A 24,177-nucleotide genomic window follows, 5' to 3' on the forward strand; every position below is an offset into this window, starting at 1 on the left:
GATAGCCATGAGACCATGGACCACCCCACGTCCCACTCCCTACACACCCTCCTCTCCCCGACCGCCCCCACCACCTTCCACCACTAACCCAAAGCTGTTTTCACAGGAGCCAAATACCTTAAATACATAATTAGCGGGGTCATTTGTGCGATGGGGGCCCCACCGAGGGCATGAGCGTGAGTTTGTGGGGGGCAGAGGGAGGATGAGGAGTGTAGCGGGGTCAGGATATGAAGACGTGAGAGAGCCGGACAAAGACGTGTATTCATGGCTGTGGCCCCGGACAAACTTGGCTGTCGCCATCTTCAAAGGCCACCTCTGCCTTTCCTCAAAACCCAGAGGCCACAGGTTGGGGCAGAGAGGAGAAACATAACAGGGCGACATGGAGGGAAAGAGGAAAGGGGAGGACGGGGGACGGAAGAGAGGGGTGTAAGTAATGAAGCAAAGGTTACAAGATCTGTAATCTGGGAAGAAAATAGTCAAAGTTGACTTGAGGGAGTTGAGGCTGGAATTTAACTCCTTCTGTCGATCATATCCGGTAAGTTTTCGATCCAATAATGTTATTATTGTAAGATTATGTAATGACCATACATATTTAAATCAAAATTAAGTAGAATTTATTTACAGTAAACATAGAAATGGAGGGAGTTAATTAAATCTTTACTCAACATCCGCCACTTTGCACCACCAGCAACATCCCCCATATGACCCCTGCACCCTGAACTCTGACCCTGTGCATTGTGGGTAGTCAAATCACAGTTTGCCCTCTGCAAGGGCCCAGAATTCCAGTGGTCCATGTTTCACACCAGGAGACCTCCTTTGTATTCTTAAACTACACACACACACACACACATTTGCACACTTGCACACTTGCACACACACAGAGCCAATTCAACAGCCTTCTTTACACCTTGTCTGCCCTCTCATCCCCCTCTGGCATTGTTTATGAAAGCATGTCCACTTAGTGCTGCCCTGTCTGCTCCCTCTTGCTGTGGTGCCGATTACCCACATCCTGAGTCCACTTCATTCTTGCTTTTTTCCCTCTTTCTCCTCATTTTTTTCCCCTGTCTCCATCCACTTACACTCCCACTCCTCAGGGTATTCTCACCCCTCTCTCCTGTGCTCCATCCTCCCTCCCTCTTTCCCCACCATGACATATTGCTCTCTTTTTCCTGCATGGTCAGTAGGCTGTACACGCTTTAATGACTCCTCACTCGCTTTAGCTCTCCCTCCTTCCTTATGAATGAAGCTGTGCATGTCAGATAAAAACAATAAAATCAATCCAACCCCTGCTCTTCCTTTTATCTTTACTTTATTTGCTTTATCCCCCGTTCCACTGGCTTGCTGAGCTGCTGTCTCTCTGATCCTTCCCCTCTTTCATGTTTTGCCTTTCTTTATCTGACTCCCTCCTGAGGTAATAAGCGGGGTGTATGGCCGGGAAGTGCAGAGGAGAGAGACTTTCATGTCCCTTAGCCCTGGGATTAGGGTGAGCTGCTCGGGGAAAAGTAATAAAGCCCCCAGCACCTACCGTCTGCTGCTGGTGGATCCTGGAATAAAGCCCAGCTCCTGCTCAGCCTGCAAGCCTGGAAAAGCTCACATTTCCTGTGTACACCACCACCCTCATATCCAGCCTCTGTCCTGCCTCCTGCAGCAGCACCAATACACATCGACTCCTCACTTGTGAACTCACATAATCTATGTCTCTGTTACATTTTTGCATTTTTTACTTTCATTTAGATAAAAATCAAAAGTTATTTGAAATGAGGGAGCAGGTAAGGTTTTTTTGGTGCAGGGTGGTCCCTCTAACCTCTTTCATATGCTGTACTGTTTTTTCAGCTTATTCTGTTCATTTACTTAATGTTTTACTTTCCATAACTTTACTTTTGTGCCCATTTAAGTACTGCAAAACATCTGTTTCATAACTTAATTCAGCCTCAAATACCATCCTTGACACACAAATCAAACAAATTATGGGACTCAACATTCAGTGAACAATTTCATGAGCAGAAATATATTTATTGTTGAAAACATAAATATATAAATTATGATTATTGCTGTCTTTATCCAATGGAGGCCCAAAAGAAAAGTGATAAAGGCTTAGTGATAGCGTAATGGCATTTTCTTTAATCAAATAGCTCGAAGCGTGGTCCCTTGTTTACTGAGAACACTATCTTACATTGATGTGAATGGAATTGCAAAACAGTGATGAAACATCAGACTTATAAATATAGCACCAGTCAACTGATGGTTAGTTAATTCACAGACAGGCTGCGTCTATTTAAGATCTGATGTTCACAACCCAGTGGCAGCTGATACAGCAACAGTCAAACTTTTCTTGTTTTACTTTCGCTTGACTCTCTTCACTGTGAACAGTGACTCACTCTTTTACTGCTATAAAAAATCTCCTTCAAACTTCCTTATTCAAACACAGGTTGGACTGTTGTTTTTGCTATGTGTTGGCCTGATTACACATTATTCACTCTTACAGGAACTGGTAAGGAAGAAATTGTTCCATCAGGGCACAGGTTGAGGCCAGAACTGCACTGTTTTCAGGCCACCTCATCATCATCTGTCCTGGTGGTATCTGGCTTCATAAAGTGTGAGTCCCATCAAAGGGTGGAGTGATCAGCGATCTGTTCTCCCATCAACAGAAGAGTTAAAGCCTGGTTAAACAAGGAGCCCATTCATGCGCTTGTCGATTCGCGTTGCTCACTCATTCGCTCTTTAAGCTGGCCGAGGTGGACTTTGCTCTTTGCAGGCTGAACATGTGTGCTGGTAAAGCAGGCCGGGCGGGCATCTTCCTTATCAACGCTTAAGTGATATGGGTGAAAAATAACTTCATGTACTGTAGGAGAGAGATTGTGTGTGAGCGTGCACACGCCCTCTCTACCCTGCCTCATACATGGGTACTTGCACACTAAAGTTGCTCTGACATAAAGTTTTAGTGTGTTTATGGGATTGGCATGCACACACTCTAATGTGCTGTCTGCATGTTTGTGTGAAATGGCACTCTTGTTACATAAATGATTGGGCAGTGCTTTTTAAGGACATAGAATAAGCTACAATATGACTACTCAATATGAAGTTGCCATGTTTAAGCCACTATATCCCCCTTTAAACACCTCTGACACACATTGCCAATGCACACAGGCTAACAAGCACTGACAGCCTTTTTTCTCCCTGATCTATTCCACCATGCCCCCTCCACACATTTTTGCATCTTTTCCAATGGATTAAATACAGGCATTCATCAACAGAAAGAAATAAACATAATTCCTGCTTGGCTATAAGTAAGCATAATATATTTCATAACAAAAATAAAGCATCTTCCTGTACTGACTCCCACATCTCCTCCTTGCACACATATATCCAAACCATATATCATACATCATTCAGATATACTGTAATATAATAAGAAACATGGATGACAAGATAAAACAACAACTAGAAAAAGGACATTGAGATTGTGATACTGATTGTTACAAAGAACCAGACCACACATTGCATGTCTCCAAAATCATACAAACATCCTTTTAGTTCTTTCTTTCTTTTGTACTGGAAGAGACAGAAAGCAAACGTCCACACGTATAAATAGTTTGTAAGTAGCGGCGTGTCTTCCTTTTCAGATTTTACTGTACAGAGCAAGTGGGCACAGTCACAGGCCGCCAGGGGTCTCTTGATTCAGAGCAAACATCTAAAAACTCAACTCAGAGCTTCTTGAAGAAGAAAAAACACATCTCCCATCTGTCTCTTTCTTTCTTTTTCTCTTTCCATTGTTTTTCCTATATCTCTCCTTCCTGTGTATGCAAGAGTCATTTAAACAGGGCAGGGCACTTTTATGTTGCCCAGCTGGAGGTCATCCACTGCTGTTTTGGAGTCTGAGTAACCGATTCCCACGAAAGCTTGATCCAGCTGTTTCATGGCCGTTACTGTTGTGCGTCTTGTTCAAACAAAGTCTGTCAAAATGTTCAACACAAATCCCTTTCATCATCTCCCTTCGGCGTCTTTATGCTCTGCCCGAGCTCCACAGCATCATTCTCTTTTCTTCCTGATCAATGGCAGGGTTCAGTTGACTCGGTAGATGGCGTACCACAGAGGAAGTCATCATCACTGGTTATTGTTTTTTTTTTAAAAGCACCTTTGGCATCTTATTTATTTTTGTCTGTTGCTTATTATTCAGTCACTCATCTTAACAGAAAAGTTTGTTTTTTTCAAACGAAGGTGGCATGGCGGCGGGGAAGAGGACAGAGCAGGTCTCCTGTTGGTGGCATCCTCTATTTAGGTCCCTCCCACGCTGAAGTCCCTTGTTCCAATTGGTCTCACCTCACGTCCACTGTGGGAGAGAGAGCAAGAACTAACATGAGAATCTGAATTTATAAAAACAACAACAACAACAACAACAACAACATGGGTTTCATCATGAAAAGAAAAGAAATTGGATTTTTGTAATTTGTGCATAATTGCATCAATTTCTGCATGCATTTCAACCAAGCTGACATAACACACACAAGATCCACAGTGTTCCAAATCATGTTTCTCCAGATTTCAAAGATAGTGATGAGACCAGACATCCTAATGTCCAGTCAAAATAATCATGTGTCATTTTGTGTGTGTCCAAAGTAAAAGGCAGAGGACTCGGCAAGAAAACTTTTGTGGTACAAAACATTGTGGAAAAAAAATCTCTCTTTTAGTTACAGCCAGAGATCACAGAGGATAAATATTGGTGATGATACAATAAATTGGAGGTAGGTGAAAGCAAAAAAAAGAGAGAAAGGTGTCTTTTTAGCAATGGAACAAGACATACAGTGAGTGTTGTCTTACTGTACAACACAACAATAACAGTGCACACAACCACACGCAAGCACAACACAGTGACACAAAATATGTGTTCATGCTCAGCAGGCCACAAAATCAACATGCAGCGGTGAGGAACAGAACATTTCTGCCCTCCCCCTTCTCAGACTGATTGGCTGTGACGTGATTGGTGACGGTGATTGGCAGGCCCTTTTTTTCACCCCTGATTGGGCCAGTGCAGTGCCAAAAGGTGAGAGGACACTTTTGTGCTAAAGTCCTACCTGTTCCCTTCACAGCTCTCCAGTGGACTTTGGGTAATGAGTGCAACTTTATTATGTCGCCAATAAATCCTTGCTGGGTCTTAGTTTTTTTGGTTTCCTTTTTTTATCTTTAGCCCTACGGTGGCCTGAAAACACAAAGTTGGGGAGAGTGGATTGGAAGGAGGGTTAAAAGCAAGAAGCAGGGTTTATGATACAGAAAGAGGCAAAACAGCCCTGGGACAGAAGCAGAGAGTGCAAAGATATGACACACTATAAATACTTCAGATGCCTTATCAGCACACATCACAGCGCTTATCTGCTCCCAGGGAGAGAAAGGCTTGAGATCAAGGCACTAGCAGTTTACCTGCTGTCTTGCCAAGCAGCCTTTGGACACCCTCCCTTAACACACAGGCTTTCACACACACACGTACACATCCTTGTCTAACAAGGCACAAACACACAAGCTTTACAGTTTTGCAATAACTGCCCACCTTACAGGTCTGTCTGCCTGTTTGTGAGCAATCATAGAAAAAAGGTCACTCAGTGCAAAGCCAAGAGCCAGACAGGGAGAAAGAACATCAGACAGACATGAAGAGGTCAGGAAAGGAAGATGATGTAGGGATGAGGGCAGGACTCAGCCATCAAACTCAGCCTCAGTGTTTGTTTGTTTGTTTGTTTGTTTGTTTGTTTGTTGCTTTGACACTATTTGCAATAATGTAACAAAGATGTATAACTTTGATTACCTGTTTCTGCATCTGAGTGCTCCACCACATGATGCTGTGACGTGCACACACACTCCAGGTGGTCTTCTAACCGCACAAAGACCTCTTTCAGCTTGGGTTTCCTTCTCACATACTCCACCTTGGCTACCTGAAGAGAGGAGGAGAGAAAAGGTTAGCTACAGAGGCAGCTCCTGCGCCATCATTACTCTTCGCCGTGCGTGTGTCGTCAATGAATGCACACTCTCTTTGCCCATCCACTGACATCAAGAAGCATAGCGCTGTGACTGATGACTCTTTCATAAACTGATTCATAAAAACGCCAGCCATAGCTGTGCCTCCATGTGTTTGAAGTATGACGACAGCATTCCTCAGAGGCTGATGCATTGGGTTCCGCTCACTGTGTGCTCTATGGGCTGTTGATCAGGTGTGTAAATACTGAATGGAGTGTATGACCTTGTCCAAGCAAGCTCAAACAATGGGAGAGGAGAGATGGAGAATAGGTGGGGAAGCAGTGTACGCCCTAAGGCCCAGGGAAGGTTTACCCTGGCAAGAGAAGAGAGGCTGGGAGATCCCCCCCTGCTCCAGGCCTGGAGCATCCACATCCAGACAGACACACACCTAAACTCCATTGCCTTGTCCTGACATGTAGGTTGGTTTTAAACCGCATTAATATTTCTTCATGGGCTAGGGAAAGTTGCTTAACTGCTGCATGCAAAAAATACAGTTTATACGGTCTAATCTAAGCAGTAGAACCCCAGAAAGCAGCCCTTCCAATCTAACAAACACAAAAGCAATGCAGGAATTCCTATCCTTCAGTCCAGCTAACACCCTCTCAGTTTAACACAACAGGACTGACCTCCACTTCCCACCCAACAGCTAGTAATGAAAAGGACTGATCCTCGGAGGGTTATGAATAGGCTATGTTGATTAAAGCTTAGATGAAAGCTGAATAGAGAAGGTTGCATGGAGGTTATGATGATCTTGTTGTGTAACCCAGGGGAGGTGGCTACATGCTTTTCCCTCTCTGATCTGAGTGCCAAGGGCAGGTAACCTCCTCATCCACCACTGAGGGCCTGGGGGCCACATGGAAACAATATCCCCTGCTTCACCTATCTTTCTGGTGACTGCACGAGAGAGGATATTGGCCGACAATCTCCCAACGCTCTCTAGTGTTATGAACAACATGGTTTTACAGTCAGCATGAGGCTCACACACGCACAGACAGAGGGCCAAAAGAGATGAGAGGCTTTCTTCCTCTATCCTGTGATGGCATAGCGCCAAAGCTGGCTCTTGGTGGTAAATTAGTCATGCAGACAAATGAACATACCAATCTCTGTCTGATAAAACAAAGTGTAATGTTGACATTCACACAGCAAGAGTTGCCTCATGTCAGTGCTGTAACAATGGCTGGGGAGTCACTTGGTGAGTCTAAAACTGAGACCAAAAGAAGTCAGGGACCAGCGGTTTCACCGGCCGCTCCTTTGCAACAGTGTCTTTCTATGGAGGGAGGAGAAAGAGAAAGAAGAGAGGGAGTAAAAAGAGGGTAAGCAAGCAGGGGAGGTATGCAGTGAGCAAACAGAGCACAATGGTGTCTGGGTTATTGGTGGTGTGTTTGCTGTTATCGGGCCCTGACACAGAGAGAGAGAGTGGGTGTGTGTGCAAACAGAGGGGGTTATTCAAGGAAGAGGGAAGAATGACTGACCATGATCATGACTAGCATTAGATGACATTCATGTGTTACCTATTAACATTTAGTTTCTGGGTTACCCATTGGGGAAATTTACTACACCGATACTGACAAGTAGATGAAGACAGATAGAAACGTTATCAAGAGTTTATTATTACCTGCTAAATGTGCAGACAGTATCCCAGAATGATATGATTTTCCCAGAAAACCATTGCCAATACTTAATCAAATTATCAGACTGAAAGACAGGGTACTGTAGGAGTGAGATGAAAAATGCAGCTGTCTCTGTGGACCGCTCTGCTGTCGTTGGTTACGGGAATCTCTCAGCTGAGGGGGGTGCAGAAGTACCTAACAAGAAGCCAAAAGAATCAGCCATGTCTGACACTTACTACTGAGGCTGATCCTAATGACTAACACACACACATACACATGCCAGCACAACTCTTCAGGCCAAACAAACAGCTATTGATAGAGGGATAAAGCAATGGGCCCCCTTGATGGGAGGCCCAGCGGTAGGCTTGTCTCCTTGCCCTTCAAACAGCAGGGTTATAAACACTCCCTGCAGGAGTCATGATACACACACTTACACATTTATATTTGTGTCTGAATGTGTATATGTGTGCCGCAATACTTCTCAAACAGCCTCTGCTCTGCCCAATTCATCAATACTCTCTCTCTCTCTCTCTCTTATTTCCTGTTTTGTGTGTTATGGGAAACTGTTGATGCTACAGAGGAAGGAATGGTGGTCTTCACTCCCAAAATTTTTCCACTTTACATCCATATTTAACTCAGCCTCCCCTCATTTTCATCCACTTCTTCACTTCTGTACAAAGAACACCGGCTTCCTATCCGGCGCACAGTCAATGACTTCCCACATAAAACATACATCAGAAAGAGACCCCCACACTACGACGAGGGGCCCCACACTGTCTTTGTATAAATCAAACTGCTCTAAACTCCCTAGAAAGCCAGGCCCTGAGAAAGAGTCCCCTGAGTGGCTGTGGAATGATATCTGATCCAGAGGGTTGGGGTGAGGCAGGGGGCTCTGGGAAGTGCACCCCCTTCGGTTTGACCTAGGCTTTCCTCTGAATCTCCGCGGCCCTCTGTGTGAAGCCGATTGTCCCGGTCGGGTTAATTGGGAATTCCCTGAGCACCAAGCACTGATGAGAGCATTATGGAGGGGAAAGTTTTACTCCAGCCTTCCAAGGAAAACACAACAGGGATGTGGATGTGCACCGCGGGCCATCGTGAATTGGAACAGTGACAGAATCAAGCAAGAATAAATAAAAATGGATGTGTGTGTCTGGAGAAAGGAGGGGTGGAAAGAGGCAGGGTGGGGTGGCAATTCATCTTTCAGGAGGGAAATCGGGCGACTGAGACAGAGCTTGTGCCCTGGAAAAAAAAGAGCTCTTGTTGAGATGCTACAACTGTGAGGTAGGGGATGTGCTTGGGAAGAGGAACGTCTGTCTCATGAAATCAAACAAGGAAGAAATGAGACCCAGAAGAAGAGATGCAAGATGATCTGCAGAGGGAGGGAGAGCAAACCACAGCAGACACAGACTGAACATCAGAGGAAGGCAGGCTAGACAACCTGCTGTTACCCTCTGCTTCAACCCCCCGCAAAACACACACACACACAGACACACTTGGGGTGACGGGTGGAAAGGGTTATCACAGGCGGTGTGTGCAGAAGAGAGGAAGCAACGACAGCATTTATCATGTTGCACAGGCCTGCAGTGCCAGAAAGGCACTGCGTGGCACACAACTCCCTCCCCACCTCTCCCAAACACACACACACACACACACACACACATTAATGTATCACCAGATGTGAATATCTATCTAACCCTGTCCCTTCCCCTAAGAGACCAAAAGAAACCATCATACAATATCAAATATCAAAGAATACCACAATGTGTCATTTTTCTCCTCCTTCGCATGTCTTTACAGAACAGCAGAATTGCAGACGAGAAAGACATTACTGAGCATTTAAAAGAGGGAGAGCGACCAAAAAAGATACAGACTGAATTGCAGAGACAGACACAAGGGTAAAATTAGTGAGTGGGAGATGGCTCTCTTGCAGGAGAGAGAAAGAAAGAGCAAAGAGGGAGTGAACAACTATTTCACATAACAGACAATCAGACTCCAAGAGTGTAGAAGAGAGGTGGAGGGGGAGGATGAAGTCATAATGGAAGAGCGAAAGGGAGGACAGGAGAGGAGGAGTGAAGCAAAATACAGAAATGAAGTAAAATATGATTAAAATACGACTGCTACTTTTCCTGCTCAAGCTGATGCATTCCAGCCGGCGCAGCAGAAGCCAAACTCTCCGGCTTCTGGCTTGGTCGGGACGCTCCCATGGTCTCTGACCCGCTCCGCAACCCCCGTCGTGCACACCACACTCACACATATACACACACAAACTCCCTCACCCTTCTTCATCTAGTCGAAAGAGTTGAGTGAATCAAAGGGAAAATAATTCACAGCTGCAAAGGACTTCAAACAGGGGGGCCCCTCATTCCCATCTGCCCCCCCCTCTTCACCTAATCCACAGGACCCCTCAGACATTCATAAATCATGCACACTGTATCACCGTCACACTGTCTTTTATTTATGAAACACCCCGTAAGTCAGGGTCCCACAAAACCACATGGCTACAGCTACTGCTTCCCCCAACACCCGGATCTGCACCACTGTTGCTGAGGTAACTGTCAGTGTGTGTGTGTGTGTGTGTGTGGGTGGGTGTGTGTGTGTGTGTGTGTGTCTCAGGGTCGGGGCTAGGGCCAGTGCAAGGAGATGTGTGGACCCCCACACTCAGCACTGTGGCTATATCCGCCTGGCCTCTGTCAGCCTCCACTTTGATCCAGCAGCCATCAACACTTCATTACTCTGCGGCCCGTCTTCCTCTTGCTGCCACTTCACACAAATGGCCTTGTCCCTGCGCTGCGGTGGGGGAGTTTACGTAGCATAACGCGCTCTCTCTCTCACACACACACACACACACGCAAACAATCTCCTTAGGTTTACACAGATGTGCGCTGTCGACCCTCTCCGACCTCTGCAAAATACTTGTACATATGCTTAAAGGGCCATCAAAAGTTTCCAGCTACTAAACCAAACCAAATGATAGAAACTGTACTTTATTGTTGCCAAAATATGCTATACTAATTAGATCAAACTACCTTATAAAGGCAATAGAAAGCACTGGCTCTCGTGTTTTGCTTCAATTTTAAATTGTGTCAGTAGTTATTTATGTGAATTATGTTACTTTTTTTAGCAGCTCTTTCCCCATTTTTCTCTTCACTATCTATTATCTAAAGCACTCTCTGAGCTGTTGTTGCAATAGGATTTAATTTATTTGTGTAGTGGAAAACCCCCAAATTTACTGGGGTACATCAAGTATTTCTAATCTGCTCATTTTAAAAAATCTGGTTATTTTTTGTGAAAATGTCATCTCATTATTTCTGTATCTGCTTATGTGGGTTCATGAATGAGGAAGGGGAAGATAATGAACTTACAGACAACATGTACTGCATAAGTCTTAGAGTTAATGAGTGAGAGGATGAGTGACAGCTCCATTCTTTGCCTGTGTCATGGCCTGTTTACTCTGCCCCACTGGAAGAACAAGAGGCATTTAGATTCACACACATACTGGTGCACAAAGACTAATGTGCAAAAGAATGCAAAAGCGCACATACGTGTGGCGATCACTACGTAACTCACTCTCCCTTCTGTGCACACCTTGTTCACTAGTCTCCTCCATCCTTCCTGTCCAAAATCACCTGTTATTTTGAGTGAGTTTGTCTAGTGAGCAAGAAATGAGAACCCCATCAAAAATTCTGGTCACAGGTGCAGCCGTGAGCACACGGAGAAAAAGATATGAGGGAATACAGAAGAGATGAGGAGAAGGAGAAGAATGAGGGAGAATGATAAAATATGAAAGAGGAGAGATGAAAGAGTGAAGACCAGAAGGGAGGAGATGGAGGGATGAGGGGAGTTTGAGGGAATTCATCTTGTTCCATCGAAATGATGCCAATGCTGACATTTATTTTGATGACTGTCATTTCACGCCATAGTGTATCTAGATCATAATACATCTAAGAGCACTATGACACAATAACACTGACAAAATGGTGAAAATATTCTGCAAGCCTTCGGTGATAAAACACCAAAAGAAAAAGAGAAAGAAGAAGAAATGTGGAGGAATCACTTCGATGGAAAAGAAAGGATAGAGCAAAGATGCTGGGATAGGGGGAGTGAATATGGAGTCATTGAAAGTGCAAAAGGAGGTGGGGTGAAGGAGGAGTTAAAGGAATGCTGGGATGATAGAGTTTGAATACATGAAAACATTTGCTCATTAAATATTCTGTTTGCATCTGTGCTCTGTCCATTTCCCCCATTTGTCTGTCTCTCTTTCCATCTCAGTCTCTCTCACTAAATCTCTTTTTAATGAATTTTGGACCATCCCTAAATGGCTCGCAAGACGCTTGTCTTTACACTTTCACTGTGTATTTCCCATGCCAAGGTATGCACACAACAGGAAAACAACTACCAACGTAGCTGCACATATATTACAACTGACAGTAATGGACAAAAGTGCAAAATAAGTTTAAGAGAAATGCAAGAGAATGAGAGGAGGGGAAAGGAGAGACAAGAAAAAGAAAGAGAGTGACTTTAAATCTGCCCCTTCTCCTCCCTCAGGCTTGTCCTATTTAAAGTTGCCTTTTTTTATTACCCTGCCACTGAACAGGAGAGGCTTGTACAGTACAGGGCCTGCACAGACCTGTTCTCTTTTTTTTTGGGTCCATAGCAAGGAAAAGGAAAGAAGGAGAGAAAGAGAAGAGGGGGCATAAATAAATAAAGGTGCATTTGGACAAATGCATAGTGGCATGAGATGGAAAGAAACACAGCGAATGTGTTCTTTTCCCATCCTTGGCCAGCAGAAGGAAAACAGGGTAGACAGGCAACATTTTTAGCTTTCTAATAAACGGAGGGAGAAGCACAAACTGAACCCCTATTCAGCCTAACTGCTGAGAGGACAGACAGGAAAAAAAACTTGGCATGAGACAATGTTTCTCACACACAATGTGGTGAATGTCTCCTGACCGGAGCGAGCCCTGACGGATGACCTTTCCAGGGATACAACGCCTCTCTGCCCCCCGCGGCTGAAACCACATGGAAAAAAACGGCCCCGTGAAACCCTGTCCAACATGCCTGAAGGTCCCTCTCCAGTCTGTGTGCTCATTTTGTCCTCGGGGGTTTGACAGTGTCATGAGGGGGACACGGACAAAGTCTTATGGATCATGGCATTCCAGGAATAGCTGAATCAAGCCTTAGTGTCTTGTATGCCGTCGTCAGTGTCTCCCCATCCGATCCGTCCTCGTCTCCGTGATCACAGACAGAGCTCCTATTGAGGACGACGGATACCGACTGTCTGGCAGACGGAGAGACAGACAAGCTTGCATGCAGACAGACAGACACACAGGGTTGTACTGTATATCAGAGATTGACTCTGTTACCGCACTATGAGTCAGCATTTCTGACCATAAACCCTGTGCCCTGGATGCAGTGCCCTGTGCCCTTCAATGGCCATCTTGTCAGTGCAGCCTTACTGTCTCTACTCTATAACTAAAAGAGGGGGTCAGAGAATGTCCTCCTATCCATATTGAAATCTCCCGACCTGTGCCAGTGTGCCAAGGGGCAGGAGGCAGCAGCAGGTGGGGTTGGTATTTGTTTTATTACTCTGGTCTATCGAAGCGGCATCTTAAAAGCCCTCCATGGAACAGGGGAGAAAGCAATGTCTCCGTGCCCATGGCCAGGCAGGATGACAATGATTAAAGAGTAGAGACAATAGAGTGCAGAGATAGACTCAGAGAGAAACACAAACACACACAGAGTGTTCCAGGCTATCCTGTTTATCCCCCACTTGTCTCTTACTCTTACAGAACAGAGCACATAACTCCCATACCTCCAAACAGAGCCATGCACCGGCTATCAGGCTGTAGTGTAAATACACCAGAAATATGACTCAGCTCCAGTCATGGTGTCTCCTCTGATCCTGAACAGAAGGACATGTTTTCAAGCTACCGATGCCAAAGAGCCTCTGAGAACAGTGCAACCCCCTTCGCTCTCTCGCTCTTTCTCTTTGTCGCCTCGTCTCCTTCGGGCTCCCTGCTTCCAGAAAAGACAAAGGGCCCAAACAAACAGAGAGTAGAGAGATGGCTGTGCAGTAACCGGTGACACTCAGACATTCTCAAGATACAGGAGACTGTTTCTCTCTCTCTTTCACTGGCTGTCTTATATCTGGCAGGAGCATCCCTCTTGGGTCGACCCTTCAACAGATGTCCTTGCTGAAGGTGCCAACAACCCTCCCTGTCTGTCCTCTCTGTCCTTCTCTTCCTCCCTCCTGCTGTCCTGGCACGGCCACCCTGGCCTCTTGCCAAGCATGGGAAAGAGTTGATGAAGAGAGAGGATGGTGATCGGCTGTAATGGAAGGAGAGAGGGGAGGGGGCAGCGGAGGTGAGGTGGCCACTATTTTGGATACTGGCCAAGGAGGCTCAGGGGAGAGGGTTAGACTGAGATGAACTGTAGAGGAAAGAGGGAGTGAGGTAAGAAAGGAAGAAAGGTTGACCCAACCTTGCCTCCCATGTAATTTACTTACCTGGTGAGAGGAAAAGTGGTGGAGATCTATGTAACTATAAAGAGTGTATGTGTTGTAAATGGGGAGACTATGATATATTGTGTGTTTAACCTTGCAATGCAGTAATGTTTTTGGCAACTCATCAAGCTTGCAGACAAGAAAGTGAATGTATGTGTGCATATCTATACTGTAGGGGTGTGTGTGTGTGTGTTTTACCTTAACGGTGCGGTGGTGCTTGCGGGAAGGGTGACAGCGCATGTTGCTGGTGTTGCAGCAGCCCGTGCAGCGCTTCACCTCCACACAGGGCGGCCATATCAGGAAGTTAGCAGACGTGGGATCCACCTGGCTCCTGGGGATCTCGTAGATCACCGTCCGCGTCTTACACACCGCTGGGACCGCCTCTTCCACTGGAAGACAGACAAGAAGAGGGAGGAGTCAAGTTAATGCGTTTGGTCTGCATGAATGTTCAGTGACACATTTTCCAAATGCAAGCGCACACTGATGTATTGTTGTATTCCATCCTTTTCATTCCCAGCTGCTTCATGCATTCCTTCACTGCTCATTATTTGATGACTCACTTGATGTGGGAGCTGTTTGTCTTACCTCAGATCACACCCAACCTCCTTTAAGGCTGTTAAGAAGACAAGCTATCCAAAAAGCTGATCTCATATCAGCTAAGGAGCTTTGGGATCAAGTCGGTGAGACAGAAAAAGACTGCTCCTTTGTTCAGAGCCCTCAGTGGGGTTAATGCAGCGTGACTAGGCCAGAAAACCTTTATGTCTGCCGGTGGGAAATCTAATAATGGCCTTTGACCCTGTTGGCCATTGTGAAAAGAGGAAGGCAGTAAGCATTCATTTCAGATTTAATGCTCTGACAGGCACTCAAACCTAAAGATGTGACAGCAAGTGTACAGTAAGATACCATTATGTCGTAAAGATGATATGTGCATCATGTACAGAACGTGAAGGCCTTTGTGGACAGCTGCCAAAATGTTATACTGTATCGTACACTTATGATACAGTGCACATACATGAAATACGACCAGTCGCTTTATCCTGCAATGCTTTAAATGCTGTTGCTGTTGGGAGAGATGTGAAGAAAATGCAGCCAATCTTAACACACACATTGCACACTACATGGTATTCTCCACGCCTCGATCAGATATCGTACCGCGTGGCGTTTTATGAAGAAATCTGACTGGGAGCCCAGACGGGCTGCAACTTGAACCCTGAATGCCTGGAATTTCCACGCTCAAGGATATATTTCTCTCCTGACGCGTGTGCCTTAGATCTCCAAGCCTCTGGCCAATTAAAAGGCTTCATGTCAGACGTCCTCGTCAACCTCACACACCAGTCTCGTTTCTCATGATTCCTTGATTGCCATAAATACTAGGTAGATGTCTTCATTAAGATGCCTTTTATCCACAAAAACACTATATAAAAGCCACTAACTATTAGCTTTATTTGAAATTAGTGTAAAGCGATCGGTTTCCTCTTGTGGAAACTCATATATGTACAGTAAGGGGGGGATATTTAAGATAGAAGTTATTTTTAAGGCATTATGACACTGTAATGCTGTGCCAAGTTGTGATGTATATAGTATCAAACATGGTCATCATGATGCAACCTCTGAGCTGCGCTATGAGCTGCGCATGACAGCATAATTGTATTATTTCAGTCTTACCAAGGCTCCTCTTGCGTCGGGTGTGGAGCTGGGAGCTCTTCAGGTCGTTGTAGTAACCAGGGTGACGGGAGTAGTTCTTGTGGTGGTTGTGGTGGTTGTGGTGTTTGTGGTGCTTGGGCTCCTCAATAACATCATTTCCCGTACCTCGTCAAAACAGAAGGCAACAATATTAATAATGTCACACAGACAAGGCACAAACACACACACATACAAAAGCTTATTCAACCAATAAACTAGCTATGAGACTGTTAACCGCTGCTGGAGCTTTAGCAGTGTTGACTGACTGTGGTGGGTGGCTTGCAAGGCCTCACCAGAAGGCCGCATATGATCCACTATTGATGTTTTATGTACCCTTCCACAACAAACAATGTGTTGGTTAGTCACGCGACCATAATGAGATGGTAACTTCCTACTGGCTTCTTGTGCTGTATGTAACACATGCTTTGATTCCCTGAAGGGCTTAGGGTTCCCTTTATCGTGCTAGCAGGCGGGCAGGCAGGCGACTACTGATGATGTCACAAATTGAGGTAAACAGTTAAGAGTACACAGGGTACAGGAGGCACAGTTTTACACAGACCTCTGTGTAATTGCAAGCTTTGTGTGTCAGCCTCAGTCACTCATTTGGCTAAACCTTCCCAGCAGGAATAAAGTAGCTAGACACAGGTGAGTCAGCATGCTCCTTCAAAAACAACTAGCTTTCACACAGGGGACTAAAGTGGTCATTTGACAGGTAGTACTCAGTCGCCATTATCCCTGCACCTAATTAGTGGTTTCATGTCTCTCATTTACCTGAAAGTGTTTACTTTTTCAATCATTCCTTGGCTTGGAAAAGTACATGTTTTGTTCTGCTGCAGTGCTACCCTCTTAAACCTCTCTAACTCCAGTCTAATATAGCCAGCTCAGCGCATTCACAGTCATGGTCATCTGATAAAGCTTGCTTGTTTTGGTCCACACCCAATATGAAGTGGATTACAGAAGAGTGCCAGAGCAGCAATAAAACGATAAAGCTTTCCCAAAGAGCAGAGTCTGACAGTGTTTGCGAATTGGGTGGGTCTACCTGTCTGTAGGTACAGCATACCGACCTAGCTAACACAATCCTACACCTGTACACTTAACATAAACACACACTCACAACTACACAAACTCCTCTCATTATCCTCCATAACATGTTAAAGCCCAATGTACACCAGCACAACAAAGCTTAGCCATAGGCAAACACATTCCACTCATCCAGCTTCTTTGTGCTCTGACCAGAGTCATCTGAAGGGATTTCCTCTACCTATGAATGGTCCAATTCTAGGATTGGTTGTTTATTTGCTTTTAGATGCCTTTTCTGCAGGTATGTCAGGTTCCCACCCCAAGATCATCTCCTCAGTGAGAGTGGAGGAAATTTCCCTCTAGCTTGTCTTGCAGTCAGTCAGACAGCCAGTGACCCAGAATCAAAGGTCCACAGAGAGGAAGTGTTGACTGCAGCTGAGGCCTGCAGTTAAGCAAAGGGCTGAGCAATCAGTGTGCAAGGCCAGTGTACCCACATACAGAGACACACACTCTCCAGTGCATGACACATAATTTCAGACACACACCTACACTGTCTGCGAGGCTGTCAGGTGGACTCATTGTCACAGCTGGCTGATTTTCCAACCTAACAACCTTTTAACACTGCAGGTCACTGACTGAACTCCCAGTGTGCCTCCTCTCACTCTGCCCTACCTATCCTTCTCTTCATCTCCTCCTAGCCACCCGGAGACAGTTTGTGTCAGAGCTGACAGGAGAGAGGGAGGGAGGACATAAAGAAGTCTTTTATAGACTGCACAGTCCATTTTTCAGCACCATAGAAGGGCCTTTCTGTAGTTTTTTCTATATTCAAAAGAGAGGGATGAAGAAAAAAGAAAATAGGGAAAGAACGCAATCAGCGATCAGGCAGGAAGATTCAGGAAAAAATGAGGTAAGAAGAGAGGAAAAAATAGAGGCAGAATAAGAAAGAGTGTTAAATAGAAAGGTGGAGACAGGGAAAAGTAGAGTGAGGGGTTTGCTCCTCCGTCGGTTCCAGGTGACTAAGAAGTAATAACATGCCCAGAGCGTCGTCAAACTGAGACAAGAGAAAAGAGGACAAGAGACAGTCTCTTGCCATGAATCAGGCTTTTATGACTTGCAAATTACTCCCTCCATTAGCTCAGGGCCCCGTCTCCCTCCCTTTACTCCTCCTCCTCCCTTTCTTTTCCCCTCTACCTGTAAAAAAAGAAACATGTTGTTGACTTGTTGTAATAAGGGTCTCCATAATTCTCTCTTTCTGTCTCTCCCCTTTGTTCCTATTATCAACATGCTACATGGCTGAGTTGACAAAGTATTAGTTTAGGTCATACGGGCAACAGGTCCTCCCTGTGGGTGTGCAGGCTAGTAGGAGACACAATAAGTCTGTTTTTAAAGGCACTGTAAGTTTATAGGAAGTGCTGCCAACTGTAAAGGAGGTAAACACACTGCCAGCTTGTCAGAAACAAAGCAGATTGCTTACTTCTGAGTGACGTGTAGCGTGAATATAACCTCCAGAATCCTAATGCTCCCTCCTCCACCTCTGCCCCACGCCAAGAGTCAGGTTCCCCTTTTCTGTCAAAGTCCTTCACTGAGAGAGATAAGCAAGCAGGCCATGGGGCCGCATGAGAAGGGAGACAGGGATAGAGAAGAGGTAAAGCGAGCAGAGGAGCACCTCAGGGGCCAGACAGCCATCTGCAGACTTCAGCAAGGTCATCTCATCTGTCACTCAGAGCCGAAGACACCATCCTCACAGGATGTGTGCACATTGAGGCCCAAAAAGAAATGCAAGCCTGCACTAAGCAAAGCAACACTAAATGAAATACACAGCCGCTAGCTAGATAAGCCCTGAAGGCCTTCTCAGTGATCCTGACACATCCGTTCTTACAGGCTGAATTATAAAGTCATTCTTCCAGTTGACAGAGATCTCAGATAAGGACAACCAAGTGCTATGAAGACAACCACAGGGGAAAAATTATCGCTGCCTACATCAGTAAAGTGCTTCAAAAAATAAATGATTGACTTTGAGGATCTTCCGGATCCACTATTCATCACTGTCATCATTTTTTCTTACAACTCCCAGGTCCCAATGTGCTGCATAGTATCAAGGATAGAAACAAATAAATTTTAGCCTTTCCTTCCTCCTTTCCTGGCTGGCATACTATGCCATGTACAGTCCAGCCTGTAGTACTACGGTAGCTTTACTGTCCTGGCCATTCGCAACAAAAGCTCTGAAAATACCCCTCAGGCTGGCGTCAAAGGTCTTTTAATGGGCTGGCCAGGGCCGCCAAGCTGGCCCTCAGACAGATTTATGTCCTCGTAATAATAATCAGCCTACTACTGTTACCCTGCAAAACATTCCTCTGTTTGAAGAAAGACATGTTAATTCAATTATAAACACCTCTTCTCATGCTAGAGGCACTTTGGGGATCTATTCTGGGCTCAGCATAAAATGGGGTGATCACTGTTATGGAGCGCAGGTTGGTTTGATTGTGAATTAATAAAATTAAAACAAACCCACTAATGATACAGGACTATTAGTCCTAATTGATACGTCCATCAGAAAAGTAATCATGTGGTTAAACAGAAGAATACTTGAGTGAAATACCAGCTCTAATGCTGCCTTGCTTAATATAAGTTTTGAGGTTACTAATGAGCTATGACCAGTGAGGCAGCTTACATCATTAGACTGTTAAAGTAAATTTAGTAATTACCTATTTCCATCAACAAATCTTTAGGGGGGAGCCATGTATTTGATATATGGCCGCTGCCTGTGTAAATACAGGCTCAAGTGAAGGCAAACAGCTTCTTCCAGCGCACCCCTGTAACTTAATCTAAGACAGTCTGACACAGACTGGTCCCCCACCACAGAAGAAGCAGCACCTCCAAGAACCCAAAGCTGAAGAAACCCGCCTGACCTGCGTGCCGCTGTCTCTGTTTACAGGGCAACATATGTGACAGTCTGGTAGCTATATCATTGCTTATTGTGGTAATAGCAGCTGAAAGAATATGCAAAAATAAAAGCCTGCCAGTGAACGTCCATCTTTGTCAAATGTGTACAGTAGATGCACCTATCACGGCTACTGCTTTATCATGCACGGTAGAGCTATACTTGGAAGCTCCCCTGGGTGCACAGATCCCTCAGCAATTTCCTGTGCAGTGCTGTAGTCATGGGCATGCCTTTTGAGCTTGATTTCAGGAGCTTACTAAAATGAGCCATAACTACACTAATTCCCTGCTGAATATACCATGCAGAGTGTGCAAAATCAACACGGACTCCTGTTTGTTCATTAAATTCACTAAACCCTCAGCTATGGCAAAGTCCTGGCATCTTATTAAATTAAATGCCATTCAAACATCTGATTTCCCCTATTCTCCCTAAACATTGGATCCAATTGGATCCATGAATTGTGACACTACACTATTAATTTGTGTAATTATTACACATAGGTCACCTCGACTTCCAGTAAAAGTATAGATACTGTAGTTTCAAAGGACAAGCACACTGTATTTTACAGTTTATGAAAGCTGATGATGTAGATCATGGTGGCGCTTTTAGTACTCCCACACTTTTCCTTTACTCTAACATCAGCAATAGCAGTCTCACATGTGGACAACATCCCACTTAGGCGTCAGAGTCAAAAATGTAAATCAGGTCTGTTGAAAAAAGTATCAAGAGGCAGAATTTACCTACGGAGTCAATCTCCAATAGCCGCTGGAGGTCGCTGATGCTGTGGATTTCACTGTGGGACAGTCTGTCTATCAGCTCCTGGGGAAACTCCACTTCCTTCAGGAGGCGGGGGGGGGGTTGCAAAGAAATCAAACAAGAGAGGAGGGTTAGAGATGTGTCAGGTCAGTGGCAAAACATTGCTGTAATTGTTTGTCTGTATAAATAAATGTGCTGTGTTTAAACAACCACCAAGAAGATCAGTGCGTTAACCACTTCGCAACAATGTGCCAACTACAGTAAGCAGTTCTGTTCTTAGGCTACGTCCCCCTCATGCATGGTGAGAATGTGGATCCGAACTGTCTTCACAAATTATGCAATGTAATTATGCTTTGCTAATGCGCAAACGTTGTATTCCAGTGGGATAATATACCAAATATTTTTTGATTTGGGTCTTTGGCTACTTCTGCACCCAGGTATTTCTAGAAATTATGTTTTTCTTGTAAAATTTCTATTTTTTTTTTTAAATGTTCCCAATTGCCTGCATGCAAGACAATGATTATGGGAAAGCTATCATGAAATTGAAATCGTGTTAATATGACTATTACTTTTAGTATAACTTGGATGCTGGGTGAAAGAAAGTATCCTAATTATCTTAGAAAGCCCTTTGTTTCATATTGCTTATCTTCCTTGTTTGCGGATAAGTAAAACAACTTAAAACCGTTTGCTTTCTAAAGGAATTTGGAGCACTACTACAAATCGGGGGCTACGTCTGCCCGTGTGAACGGCAGCTCGCCACACTTTGCACTTGTTGCGGTCCTGCAAGCACCTCAACTTGAGCAAACCGTGCAGTCTTACAGGAACAGTGGCTATTTATATCGCCCGGAGCGGTTCCCATGAATGCTCTTTGCCCAACCAAAACGTTTGCCCAGTTGGCTCAGGCTACAAACAGATTTGGCACAAAAGCCAAAAATAACTGCGATATGCGTCCAAGTGCAGACGCGATGCTGGTTCCGAAAAGCGCGCAGTCACTGCTCCTCATGGTAACTGGAGATGATATGTTGTTTGGTCACTCTCGGATTCATATCTTCACACTGTTCTTAAAATAGCCCCTCAGATTAAACTGCTCATTTTATTTTCTTAGATGAAACCGTTTGTATGTTATAGGTTAATTAAAATGAGGCTGTGCCTTAAATTATGCACGTCCTTATCTTCGAGCCTAACAACATCAAAACTTGGAGCTATTACTCTGTAGTTTTTTTTTTCTCGGGGCATCAAGTTGTGGTGTCTAGCTGTTAGAGAAATGTGCGCTCTGTGAGACCCTTGCACCCTGCACCACTTTGTATGACATGGGGCCAGAGGGACACAGTCTATCTGGTCCCGTACCACTCTGGCTGCGTGGAGTCCTTGTAACTTTACCTCAGAGGTGGCCAGCAGCAGGTACGTCGTCCACAGCAGGAAGTAACAAAGTGCGGCTCTCATCTCCCTTTAATTTAGATTTAACCCCAAACAAGAAAAAGGTGCTATTCTGTAGGAGCCGCAGAGTCGCTCCTGGCCCCAGAGGATCCACAACCATCCCCTCGGGGAGGGAAACCGGGGTGTCAGAGCTGTTTAGCGGGCTCAGTCAGACTCCTGCTGCACTTGCTTGTAACTGTGAAAAGCTGAAGAGGCTGGAAGTTGACTCTTGTTATTCACATTGGACTGCGTCCTCTTCAACAAGCTCTGTGCGGCAGATCGACATAGCTCCTCAGGCGCAAGTGGGACAATCCCAAGAGACAAGTCTGAGGCGCGTTGCACTTGTCCTTCACCCTCTAACAAATAAACTTCAGCCCAGTTTACTGAAATATTCAAGAAACGCAGCTCCTCTTCTTTTGGAGAATTTCAGTATCAGACAGAATTAAGACGCACGAGTTTTTTCTATGATAGGATTTAATAGCCCTAAACGAATATAATCCAATAAGCAGATCCTCTGAGAAAAATCACAAAGGCAGTCGAAGCAGGGGGAAAGTCGTCCGTGTTGTGCTTTCCAGAGCCTGTCTCGCAGCAGTCTGCACAGGTCCTTGGCTGTGTAGGACTCTGAAGTGAATGGAGTCAGAGCGCCTCTGAGCCGCTGGATATAGAGCCAGCAGCTCCGTGCCCGTTGCGCCTCCCCTCGCGTTTCGGTGATCGTGCGTCTATTTAGTAAGGGGAGCTGGTTGGCTGGTTGGATGACTTAAGACTCAAGAGCATGTTCCCATCCCCCCTCAGCCCGTGTGTGTGTGTGTGTGTGTGTGTGTGCGTGCGTGCGTGCGTGTGTGTGTGTGTGCCCTTCAGCAGACAGCCCACTCAGAGATTCAGGCTGCAATTTATATTGATTATCGCTGATTGGAAAGGATGCGAAAAAGTGACAATTAACTTTGGACAAAAATTGAAACAAAAAGACGGATAATGAAGATGATGACAATGAGATATTGTACTCATTCCTCATTGTCAACTATTGCATATATATGTGAATTAGGGGCTGATGAAGCCATTTATTGCATTTAATCTGTAAAAATAGACAGAAATGTAGTATTTTCTGGAGGAAAGGATGTACAATCGGCGAAAAGTTAGACAAAGTTTTTGATGATGACTATTATCATCATCATCATACATCATGGCGGTGGCGGTGATGATGATGGTGACTCATGATGATGTCTCACAATGATGTTGAGATTGTATCACAAACTGTGCATCTGAGTTTAAGGCAAAGGAATGTATTATGTCTATTATATATTAACGCTAAAGAAATATGTAAGAATGTCTGTAAATGTAGCAAAACGCCAACAAAAATGGCATGAACGATGACAGATGATGACAATGACCCTATATTATCTTAACCATTCAATACTGTGTGTGGGCATGACTTTGGGACACAGGAAGCAACTAGTTAACAGCAGGTTAACAACTGACTGGTCCTAACTTGTTGTGAGGAAGCTGGAGGCTGAGAGGTGCTCTACTGTGCTTGGAGGTCTGGGAGAGGAGCCCCGGGGGCCTGATAAACGAGGCATACCTACAGGAGCAGAGACACAGACAGAGACAGCGTGCACACGAATGATCAGCCAGAGGTGACAATCAGCAGGGAGCCATAGGTCACCTAACCAGGTGGTCTGCCCTCCACCTTGTCCATTCAACTAGATCGCATAGCGCAAGGCCAGCCTGAGGGCTTTGTGACTGGAAATACTGCATGGAGAACACACTGCAGCAGCAGCAGCAGCAGCTGGTGGAGTAATTAATGTAACTATTTTAATAGGCTTATGAAGTTCATTTTAGGATGGTGTTGTAAAATGAATATAATATTTTTATAATAAATGGCCCTCTGCTAAAGCTATTTATGTGACACGTTTCTTTGACTGAAGCCTCTTTTTTTAGATTTAAAAAAAAAGACTGCCCTGCAATAATCGTTCTTTCTCCAGTTTGACATTGCACAAGTGACTGCACAGAGGTATGTGATTTTTTGGCAAAATGACTAACACTGGCTGGTGATAGACAGGTTTATCATACCCCCCATGCGCTCATGGTTACATCACAGGTCAGCCTCCCTCCCTGGATGTACACTCTCACTGAAATACATGAATCGTGCTTCTTGTAGGTGTACACTTCACGTCACAGTGGGAAAGGGGGAGTCAGAGGAAGAGGCATGAGAGCAGTAGGAGAGAGTGATTGTTACGTGTGTGAGGTGA

The 24,177-nt window shown here is 45.0% G+C and overlaps 1 protein-coding gene across 3 annotated transcripts; it reads right to left on the minus strand.

Annotated features, from left to right (window-relative positions):
* Positions 1-1,987: 1,987 nt before the first annotated feature.
* Positions 1,988-23,364, minus strand: pdgfab (platelet-derived growth factor alpha polypeptide b). Of its 3 annotated transcripts, XR_006092322.1 has the most exons (7): positions 21,896-23,364; positions 20,500-20,596; positions 15,781-15,924; positions 14,314-14,504; positions 5,795-5,921; positions 5,073-5,197; positions 1,988-4,330 (listed from the first exon to the last, which is right to left on the minus strand). XR_006092322.1 is itself a non-coding variant. In XM_042393047.1 (6 exons), the coding sequence occupies exons 1-6, from the start codon at positions 21,956-21,958 to the stop codon at positions 4,317-4,319; spliced, it is 636 nt and encodes a 211-aa protein (XP_042248981.1). In that variant the 5' UTR covers positions 21,959-23,355; the 3' UTR covers positions 1,988-4,316. The 3 variants fall into 3 exon arrangements, 2 of the variants coding, with proteins under 2 accessions (XP_042248981.1, XP_042248980.1); XM_042393047.1 differs by lacking the exon at positions 5,073-5,197 and having other exon boundaries at positions 21,896-23,355; XM_042393046.1 differs by lacking the exon at positions 1,988-4,330 and having other exon boundaries at positions 4,356-5,197.
* Between the last annotated feature and the right edge of the window lie 813 nt (positions 23,365-24,177).

This window comes from Thunnus maccoyii, chromosome 18, assembly GCF_910596095.1.
Source record: "Thunnus maccoyii chromosome 18, fThuMac1.1, whole genome shotgun sequence".
Lineage (NCBI taxonomy): Eukaryota > Metazoa > Chordata > Actinopteri > Scombriformes > Scombridae > Thunnus > Thunnus maccoyii.

What these genes read in the sequence shown, in the direction of transcription:
- pdgfab (XM_042393046.1), bottom strand. Translation starts at nt 21,958, where the DNA reads ATGAGAGCCGCACTTTGTTACTTCCTGCTGTGGACGACGTACCTGCTG. An exon ending in ATTGGAGATTGACTCCGTAG is followed by an intron (nt 15,925 to 20,499) that starts GTAAATTCTGCC and finishes TGTTTTGACGAG; the next exon opens with GTACGGGAAATGATGTTATT. An exon ending in GCACTCAGATGCAGAAACAG is followed by an intron (nt 5,198 to 5,794) that starts GTAATCAAAGTT and finishes TTGTGTTTTCAG; the next exon opens with GCCACCGTAGGGCTAAAGAT.